Source organism: Sebastes fasciatus, chromosome 15, assembly GCF_043250625.1.
Source record: "Sebastes fasciatus isolate fSebFas1 chromosome 15, fSebFas1.pri, whole genome shotgun sequence".
Lineage (NCBI taxonomy): Eukaryota > Metazoa > Chordata > Actinopteri > Perciformes > Sebastidae > Sebastes > Sebastes fasciatus.
Window position 1 is genome coordinate 25178379 of NC_133809.1, and position 11033 is coordinate 25189411.

General features: G+C 40.1%; 1 protein-coding gene across 1 annotated transcript; it reads left to right on the forward strand.

The window, feature by feature from the left end:
- Window positions 1–5145: 5145 nt before the first annotated feature.
- nfkbiab (nuclear factor of kappa light polypeptide gene enhancer in B-cells inhibitor, alpha b) lies at window positions 5146–9671 on the forward strand. Its single transcript, XM_074661000.1, has 6 exons — window positions 5146–5506; window positions 7323–7428; window positions 7560–7770; window positions 8542–8630; window positions 8750–9010; window positions 9107–9671. Exons 1-6 carry the CDS (start codon window positions 5247–5249, stop codon window positions 9140–9142), a joined length of 963 nt encoding a protein of 320 aa, XP_074517101.1. The 5' UTR covers window positions 5146–5246; the 3' UTR covers window positions 9143–9671.
- Window positions 9672–11033: the final 1362 nt, after the last annotated feature.

The following is an 11033-nucleotide window of genomic DNA, read 5'->3' on the forward strand; positions in this document are numbered from 1 at the left end:
AATGTATTTGTTTTAATAAATGTATTATATCATCATACATATAGAAAACATATTTGTTCTTTTAATAACCATGTATTCAGAATAATACAAATTCTAGGTATGGTTATTGCGATATACAAATTATTTAATCTAATAATCTGAAAGAACCCATTGTGTGGTTTGAATTTTGATTTGGTTTTCAACTTATAAATACTGTATTGCACTTTTTATTTCATATACCGAGTGAAACTATTTCAGCCTCGACTGCACAGTATAGTGAGCTGGATGAACTAACATTAGTGTAGTGCTAAATTGGTTCTGGTTTAAAAAGACCAGTGCTATGTAATATTGCCCTTGTAAAACTGGATGCCAGGAACTGGCAGAGTTAGCCCGTTATGCCAATGTTATTTTACCGCTTTCATGTTCAGTGTTTTCATTATTTTTTACTCTTACTGAGAGAAACACTGAGATGAGGGATTAGGATGCCAAGAAAAATATCTGGCTTTCCTTCAACTCTGTTCCTTTTATGTACTTCATTCCAGTGAAAGCTTAAATAAAAAGATTTAAAAATGCAATATTACTGTAAAAGCATTAAAGAAACATTGTGTAACATTTTGGGGAATCTTTTAGCAGAAATGGAATATAATATTCATAACTATGCTTTCATTAGCTTAGAATGAGCCCTTCATGTCTACATAGGGAGCGGGTCGAAAGAACGTATATTGCCAAGAAGTGAAAGTCATTCAAAGTCAGCCATTTTGGACTGAAAGTGACTACCGGACGCCAGTAAAACGTCCACCTTAAAAGTGCTGTAAAATATGACTATTGTCATATTCTACAGAAATGGCCTGTGTTGAAGAATAAAATATTAGGAATATAATAAGTGTTTTCAGTCCAAAATGGCAGCAGTGGCAGTTGTCAAAAAAAATACCTCTTCCTCTCCAACATGTTGCTCCACCATGTTTCTACAGTTGCCCGGAACGGACAAACCATACACTGGCTCTAGCGAGAGACTTTCACGTTTTTATGTTACCTGAAGTCCACCGTAGTTCTCCAACACGCTTGTGTTGCTCCTAAAGTAGTGGTATTATGGTAAGGATGGCCTCTGAGCGAGGCTCACGTTAACGCATCTTAGACAGGGAGGAGTGAGTGGAGGGGTATTCAGTCGGTTGCAATCTGCAACCACACCACTAGATGCCGCCAAATCCTACACACTGTCCCTTTAAAAAACGGTTGTCATATACAGTTGTACATACACACAATACAAATCACAAAAAGCACACACATGCATGATTAAACGTAGTGTACGTCACTGTCATGGAGATGGTTTTCTCCACTCCAAATATATAATTTCCTTGAGTACCCGTTCCTCTCACTCATCTGTTCAACATTTATGAACTTGTGATGTTGGAGAAATGCTTGTTCACTTGTGTTTCTGCTCACACAGGTTTGCTGTAGGAGGACTTTAATTCCCTGACCAGCCTGACCCTTTAAGAAGAAAAATTGCGTTTCCCCTTTAAAATGTTTTTATAGGTAATTTTTCCTGCTTTAACGTTAGTCAGTTCCAAAGAAGGGAATGTTGACTTGTTTCTCTACTTCACTAACAATATGTGTGTTTTGCTTCTGCCTCTTGAGAGGGTTCATGTTATTAATATGTTTTGTCAAAGTGCATTTCACTAACAATTAGCTCTAAATGAGGGCAGATTGATGCCACCTGGGTTAAAGTGGCACTAATTCCAGAGATCCTCACTGATTGGCCACAGACAGCAGGTGACAGGGTATAAAAGGTCATGGAAAACAACAAACTGGTTGTTCTGTTTTACACTCTCCAGGAAAATGGAGGAAGGCCAAAGTACAAAAGTCTGTTTTTTTTTCTTCTTGAGGGCACAGATCTGCTGGGAAATCTACTGTAGCGAGTTCAACAGTGAATACAGTAAATACATCCTAACATCACAACAATCGTAAAGACGGAGCTTATCACAGACTTGATAACACTATCTCAGTTTCCTTTCCTGGTATTCCAGTTAGAGCGCACTCCAACCATAAATGGGTAATCAACAAAGTGTTGATGACTCGGGTCACGCTTTGAAAAGTCCAGAAAAGCCAGCTGGGAAACACCCTGGAAAAACACTGATAACACACAAAAATACAGGATTATTTCTGACTTTTGCAAGTGTAGTTACTTCCTTCCATATCTAAGGCTGCTGGTACAATATTTAGATATTTGTCCAATATATTAGAATTTTGTTTCTGTATATTTTAAGCATACAGTTGTCAGTTGCGGTAATGATGCAGAGCTGCACTGGTTTGGGGTAAACAATTATTCAGTTCTACTAACTCCAATCATATAGGCATCATTTACACATATCTGCATTTAAACAGAAAAAAGATCTATTGACCCTACATCGAATGATGTTTGTCTGTTTCGCCCACTATCCAGAAAAGTAAACATAACATAAAAAGACACTATAAAAAAATAGACTTATAACTATTAATTCCCAAATGGAAGGTTAAATGATGTAGACCGGTGTAGAGATTGTTCTAATATACTTGAAATACTAAATCCCCGCCATCTAAATACACAAAGCTTTGTGCAAATGTGTGTAACCGCTTTGTTTTCCCTCCGTCTCCGGTCTTCCAGCCTCAGTGTTGTGTGCATTCCTGTCCTCCATTCATCTGCTGCATTATTATGGTTCAACCGGAGGTCTTGTTTTCACTGTGCCTGCAAATCTGATTACGATCAGCAGGCCAGATACATAATATGTATTTAGAATGAACTGTGGGTGTGAATGCAGCCTCTGTGGTTTGTTGTCCTTTCCACAATCTTTCCATTCTTGCTTCAGAGACTGATATACAGACGCAGAGTGCAAAACTGAGACATGCAATTGTTAGATTATTCTTAGTTCAACATTATGTGACATGGTAAATCTAGTTTAATGCTGCACACGATTCTGCACAGAGAGTTGACATGAATCCTATGAATGTTGCTCAACAGTTGCTAACAGTAAAAAAATGTGCTGAGAGCGAAGCCTGCAGCTTCCCTGTCTAACTGGTCACGCAGACTGAACAATGGGAGGTAAAACAAGCCCGGAGTTTCCCTCAGGCCTCCAGGACATCACGTTCAACTCTGCGTTTGTTTTTAAAGGGATAGGTCACAGCCTCGCCAAGTCTCGCGGCCTTATCGAAGAACTTGGAGTCCTTCCATTTTTTTTTTATCTGCAGAGGAACGAATGAGTGATTTGATACTGGGTTATTAAAGGCACTGCCACAGAATCAGTGGGAGTTTAATCCTCTTCTTAGTATTAAATCCGTAGAGGCATCATTAAGAAATAGTTGGCAGGATGTTAGTTTAATGCTTGCAAGAAACTAATAGTGTCTATGCATGCACTGGAATTGGAAACAGACACCAACACAAGGCATATATTACGTATTACAGTGAAGTGAAATATATCTTTAACAACAACCACATACAGTTGACTGTGTGGTCACGCTCTGCGGGTGTGAGGGGAAACTCCGCTGCAGGCCTGTTGGCTTGTTCTTGTGTGCATCATATTATTTTCATGGTACGATAAACAAAGTTCACACTGCATTCATCACATTGCATTCACACTTGAAGTTTTGGAGGAAACTCCTGTGCAGGCTGCAGAGCCCCCACCTGTAGGTCTTCCCACCCACTCAAACGCTGAGGGGCTGCAGAGCAACATTTCCTTTTGTTGAAGAAGGAATTCAGCAGGGAGAGACGTGCTAACGACGGCATTCCATGAAACCATCCCTCACTAACAGAAACTCTTTAACACCCTGAGACCCACAATAGACCAGTTTTTTTTTTTTTTTAGGGGGTGCAGGGGGTCTTTAGGGGGAGACAGCAGGTCAGCAGTAGATGTCACATAGAAGTGGTGCACATCATCTGAAAGCTGAGAACCTGAAGATTAATTTCAGATGCAGCACTGTGTGTCAAGTTGTTCTACTCATAAATCATGAATAAACATTAATTGATTAATTAACTATTTAAAATAAAACATTTTAACGATTTAAAATAAAACAAATTGTGATGTCACAAATCTACAATATTTATACCATTTCACAGTTTTAAACGTAAACATTCTAAATGTGTTGCAGTTTATTTCTGGTTGCAGTGTATGTGAATGACATCAGCTGACAGGAAGTACACATGAACCTAAGCCCTTGCCTAGCAATGCAATTCCATTGCAATGCACTAAAACGGAGCGTTTCAGACGGATGGTAAATACGGGTATATTCACGCAGACAGTACGAGGGAAATAAAGTGTTTTTTTTTAACATTACAGCATGTAAACATGTTCTAGTAGAAACATAAAATACAAGTATGAACCTGAAAATGAGCACGATATGGGACATTTAAGGCTGATTTCCTCCTTATACTTTTGGCCAGGTTGACTCAAATGTGCATCATTAGATAGAAAGATAGATAATAACTTTATTGATCCCGAGGGAAATTCAAGTTTCCAGCATCACAGTTCCATAGTGCAAAACATGTTAGTAAAAAGGCAGTAAAAAAGTTAGTTGTGCAAAGTACAAAGTACAAAAAAATATACCAGATATAACAATACAAGGAGATGAAGATGTTAAAAGTGAATATAGTGCAGGGTAACAGCTGTGATACACGACAATTAAAAAAGTGAATATAGTGCATTATTATCTGTCCTGCAGAACATCCTGTCCTCCTTTGCCCCCCCCTCCCTAGAGAGGTGTTGTACAGTTTGATGGCTCCTTGATGGGACCTTTAAGGCTGATTTCCTCCTTATACTTTTGGCCAGGTTGACTTAAATGTGCATCACTTTTGATTAAATACTAAGTAGTTTGCATACTTTCTGAGAATAATGTTTTAAAAAGTAATTTCAAGTTATAGGTATAGATAGGGAGAAAAAAATGCATATTTGATGAGGAAATGTGCCATTTAAAAAAGTCCACTTAAAGACTGAAATACTGCAGAAATGTATATTTTTAAGTGCAGCAAATGTAGCCTGCAAAAATGAAACTTTGCTCTCTTTGGTGACAAACTTGAGGAGTGTATTTATATGTGTGTCTGAATAGAAATCCCCTCTTGGAGCCAGCAATCTGTGTGTGCTGTGTTATTCTGAGTGACAGTTTTCTGGAAATCCCCCACCTAGTAGTTAGCTCCTCCCAGCTGCAGCAGCCACACACACACAGACACACAGAGGGCATTTACAGACTGCTGCACAAACTCCAGCACAGCAGACACAAACCAAACGCACCTGAACAACAACATGGACCTGCACAGGACCAGTATACTAAACCAGATGGATTACAGTCGCGACTCTAAGGAAGGAAAGCCGGGGGCTCCGTCCACAGAGGAGCGTCTGGACAGCGGCTTGGACTCTCTGAAGGAGGAGGAGTACCAGGCGGTGGCGGCCGAGATTCGGCTACTGCAGCTGGACTGCGAGCCTCCACAGCACCGACAACAAACTCCCGGTGTCACCGGAGAACCGTGCGAGTGGAAGACACAGATCACGGAGGACGGAGACACGTAAGTCCCACCAGGAGTAACGTTATTAGTGAGCTTGTAGATCCGTCTAGAGGAGGCCCAGCTCTGCTTCTTATGGAGGTAATCTGATCCTCTCCTGCCTCTGGGTTGTCATTACAATGCGCAGGCTCGGGCCTAACTTTTACTACAATTTAGGGCTTAATTTAGACTTCAATTTTATATAAAAGTACGCAGCTGCAGTGTTAACAACGCACTTAAAGGGTGTGTGGTGTAATAGTGGCTCTAGCTGCGGTGAGACATGGTGGTTTTGGAGGTAAACAGAGGGGTATTATCAGGAGAGAAGCAGCTACTATGGCCGCCGGGGCAGGCTGGGAAAGTCCCGGGCGCGCCCCCGCCGCCGCAGAGGAACCCGAGGCGCGCTCCCGCGAAGCCAGGAGGAAAAAAACAAGAATTAAAAGTTCCTCAATGATCACTGATACATGTCAGTGATGTGTATGCATTATGGGTGTTACATTACATGGAATTACCCATTTACTGTAAATAAATATAGATATAAATATAAATAAATATAATTTATAGTTTGTGTTACCATGAATCCAGAATGATTTTTTTTTTTAGTTTTTCAATTATGTATTTTTGGTTTAATATCACTCTACAACCATAATTGTTAATTTTTTTGTATCTTCTAAATTCGTCTGTCTTTTAACATTAAAAGTGTCCTGTGCTGTAAAATTAAAAATAAAAATAAAATTGAAAAAGTCTAAATTGTAAGATTTTCTTTAAACCCTAATTATTAAGGAAATCACAAAAAAAATTAAATTGGAAGATGTTTTTTTTTCCTCGGTTCCCAAGAGGTTAAAGTACACAAAGGTTAAAACTGTGGAGGTTGAGAGCGATACTGTATCATAAAACCAGGAGAATAACATTAAGAGTGATTCCAAATATTATTATTTTTTAAATTAGAACACAATTTATTTTAGAAATATAGTTTCAAACTCCTCTAACAGTATTGTAACTGTTCTCATGTGTATTCATGATGTGCTATTATTGGGTCAAAGTTGAACAACGTGACTCAATTAGTCACATCTGAGGACTGGAACTGAACTCAAATGAAGCCTGAAACCATGTTATTGTAATTGAACCAAGAGACATGAGAGCAGTGGCTGGCAGTGTGGGGTCAGGGGAGCATTTTGGGTCATCAACAGCTTCTACAGGGGGCTTTTTTATTTATTTACATCCATCTGCTGTGATGGTATTATTAGGAAATTAAGTGTAAAAGTGCAGCTGCCGTGTTACTTACAAAAATCAAATGGATTTGAGTCTAGATGAAAAATTTAATTCAATATCAAATAAAATGCATCATTAATCATGAGATTTGGAAACTTGGGGAACTATCATATTGAATAATCCGGAGGTGTACTTGAAGTTTTTTTCTTTGAGGATTATACTTCCTGATGATGGAAATCCCTTTTGTTGTTTTTTTTAGACCCGTTATATGTCATTATTGTGTGTTCTCCTTCAGAAGACATCGGAATAATACATAACACACATAACATTGTTAAACATTTTCAGGGCTGATTTATGAATTTAATAAAAAAAAACACACCTGTACCTGCATTTGATTTAGAACAAAGTAAAACTGTAGTCTGCTTTTCTACTTTTCTATATTTTCCTGGCCCTTTAAGTCACTATAGTTAGTTCAAAAACGAACAGTATTTGATTTAGATGAAAAAACACAATCAGATGTTTTTTTCTGTTATTTACTTTATACAAAATGTCAAAAACAATAATATAGATTTGGTTGTGTGGTGTATGTGTATTTTAACAGGTTTTCTACCTTCCCTCTCTGTCTCTATAGGCTGCTCCACCTAGCCATCATCCACGAGGCCAAGGACTATATCAGAACAATTATAGACCTGTCCAAGAACACAGACTTCCTCAACACACAAAATGACCAGAGACAGGTACTAAAGAGGAATTCACTTTTTCACAAGGCTGTAGCAATAATACATCTATCATCACACATCAAACAATCATGAAAATGCCTCCTGACTCAATAACTCACTGGTCTTCTCCTAACTTCTTCCCATCCCAGACTCCCCTCCACTTAGCGGTAATAACGAACCAGGCGGACGTGTGTCAGCGCCTCCTGATATCCGGCTGCGACCCCACGCTCGTGGACGACAGCGGGGACACCCCTCTTCACATCGCCTGTCGCCACGGTAACCTGCTGTGCTTCAGCGTCCTCACACAGAACTGTCAGCCAGAGCATCTACACACGGTGATGGCGGCCTGCAACTATCATGGTAAGATTGTAGTACAACAACGGATGTGGTTTTGACTTTTACTTGTTTACATGTTGGGGGACAAAAATATATATATATATATATATATATATATATATATGAATTTAGCAGTGGTAGGCTATATTATTATGTTTCAGCATTACTAGAATATCATGTGGTGGTAATTTCCATTCTGTGGCGGCCCACCCTCGGTGCGTGGAAACGGACGAGACACTGACCAGTCTGCTGCTGGTCTTAACTACTATTTAAATGGAGGAATGGCGGGCATGAAAAGAGTAACTTCTGCTGCCCATTATCCCGGAACACTATGGTTAGGAGGAAGGAAACATTTAAGCCAGCTGGGGGAATGCCGTAGCACATCCTGACGAAAACCCATCTGTTACATGGAGGCACATAATGTTAGATGCCAAGGCTCCAAATAGATCTAAACTTATGCGTAGACATTTTTAAAAGCTGCTAGTTAGCAGATTTTTTTTTTGGGCAACCAAATTAAAAACAAATATCAAATAAAAACCTGAACTAATTTTGGCATATAAAATGAAAAGTACCTTATGTGAAAGTCTGTTCTTTTTAAGTAATTGACATTAACATGGCTAGAATAATATAAATCCACATTAAAGTTAGTACTTTATCCAGACAAATACTACTTAGCTCTTCCTAAAAATTAATTAACTTGGTTCCGGGACTTCTCCTGGAAAACTGCGGGTTATAAAATGCCATTTGCTGGTCTGGTGTCAGTTGTTAATCTCTTCCTGATGTTTTCTCTTGCAGGTCAGAACTGCATCCACCTGGCCTCGGTTCAGGGTTTCCTGTCACTGGTGGAGAACATGGTGGATCTAGGAGCTGATATTAATGCAAAGGTACACACAACATATCTATATGTTAGAATGCACAGTTTATATATAGTATAGAATTACATAAGACATTTTAAGGACCACCTGGTGCTAATCCAACCTTGTGTTCCCTCCCTGTCCTATAGGAACAGCGTAACGGTCGCAGTGCGCTCCACCTGGCCGTGGACCAGCAGAATCTGTCGCTGGTCAAACTGCTGCTGAAGAAAGGAGCAGACCCCAACCTCCTGACCTCCGGAGGCCACACCCCCTTCCACCTCACCTACGGTCGCAGCGACGACAACATCAGGAAAGAACTGTACTCGCTGACCAGGCCCGACCTGAGGGAGCTGCCCGACAGCGAATCGGACGACAGCGAGGAAGAGGAGGACGAGGAGTCTGATGAGGAGGTGCGTGTCGAAAATGCAGAGCTTCCGCTGTGACATTTAAAATTAGCTTTCTGGCCGGTGTGTAACCATTATATCTGTCCTCCGTGTGTTTTGTAGGTGGGCTATGACGACATTCAGTGGAATGGACACTAGCAGGAAACACAAGAGGGAGAGAGAGGAAGTTACAGAGGCAGGAGGCTGTGATTATGACGGTGAAAAAAGGACAAGAGAAACGGCTCGGCACGTCTAATACTTCATGCGATGACGTCGCACGAGCCCGACAGCGCGGGTGAAACAGCGCGGGCGTGGCCGAAAACCGATGGACAGGCAGCCGCAAAGGAGAATCAGAGACTTGGATGAGTCCGCTCCAGGCTGCGGGAGAGCAAAACACGCCGAGATGTGAATACGTGACGTATTATGATGAGAGGATTGCTGTACGATGATGAGGATTGCTTGTATTCTGTGGAAATCATTTGTCACAAAAAAAAGAAAAAAACATCCAACCACACAGATGTACCTTCAACAGCTCTGTTGTATGATATTGTAAATGCTGTGTATACAAAGATGTATTTTTTATGGAAGCTGTGAATGTGTACAGTTGAGCAGGTTGTATATGTCAAGACAGCAAACAGTCCAGCACACTCCAGTTAAATTAAAGACACTCATATTTAACAGTAAAAAAGCTGTGAGTAGATTTGTGGGGGGACTGGGATGGGTGGAAACGGATGGCATGTGATTGGAAAATTGCAGTTGATGGCAACTAAAGCACTAAGTTTGGAGAAAAATGCTTTCGCACGTGTCAATTATACGAGAAATGACTTCTACCACGTGCCTTCCTGCTGCCGTCAGTGTGTCTGTGCTCCTATAAATATACCGTCGAAGCATGACAGCTGAGTTTCAGTTCTGAGTTGCCGCCTTTTATTTTCATATAATCCAAGTCCTGCAGGCTGATCACTCGTTTCCACTGAATGAGGAACTGGCGTCCAATTGAGCCTGCAGCAGTTCCTCGTACTGGGTCCGTGTGTGTACAGAAAGAGATAAGAGGCATAAGTTCAATGTGTGTTTGTGGGAAGGAAGAGGCTGATTACTCAGTTATCTAAATCAGGAAGTTTTTGGGAGGGTGTGGCTATAAGGAGGAAGGGACAGGAAATTCCCAGGAACGGAACACTCAGCTGTTCGCGACATTCCTGCTTCTCATTCCTCCAAAGATGGGAATCTCCGCTGAACAACAGGATGCTTCGCTCATGTTCTGGGCGGCGGGGAGGAAGGGAGTTTTTACTCCAGTTCCAGTAAAATAAATATCATAAGCGTCACTGTTAAATACACTTATGAAAGCCTATGATTGTAAAGCAGAATAGGTCAATGTCAGGCAGCAAAGTATGTTGGCTTTACATGCTGCAAGCTTCAACATACAGTGGAGACATAACATTACTTTATAACAGCTGTAAATACAACGGGTTGTACAACTAAATACTACGATATTTTAAATAATTGCAAGAGCGTTTCAATTTGCACCTAAATTCTTGTGTAGACAAATGTCTTTGCCAATTAAACACACATCTACGGTTTGCTGTAGACTGTTCATGACTGACTATTTGGAGTAAAAGCATCAGGGCTGGCTTAAGGCATAGGCCATATAAAAAAAAAATGAATAAATAAAATAATTTAAAAAATGCCGGTGGGCACCCCTGCTCATTTTGTGCATTGAGGTAACATGAAAAAAGAAAGAAAGAAATACACTTTTCCCCTTCCTGTAAATCTCTTTCTCACACTTTTTAAGATAACAATATTAGGGACCAATTGTTTATTTATATTCTAATAAATAGTTATTTAGGAAAAATGTTGTCTTCGTCTCGCCCTGAAAAGCATATTAAGACTTCTATAATTGCAATTTTTGAGGGTTAACAACAACAGGTGGCCCATCAAAAGTCCATTTTACATCCATATATGATACCAGCAGTGCAACTACTATAGTGATATTTCTCCCCTTGATTCATACTCCAGACACATACTCTTCAGACTTTAACCCAGCTTGTATTAATGT

Coding starts and splice junctions, on each gene's coding strand:
- nfkbiab (XM_074661000.1), top strand. CDS start 5,247: ATGGACCTGCACAGGACCAGTATACTAAACCAGATGGATTACAGTCGC. Junction 7,429..7,559: donor CACAAAATGACCAGAGACAG/GTACTAAAGAGG, acceptor TTCCCATCCCAG/ACTCCCCTCCACTTAGCGGT. Junction 9,011..9,106: donor ACGAGGAGTCTGATGAGGAG/GTGCGTGTCGAA, acceptor TGTGTTTTGTAG/GTGGGCTATGACGACATTCA.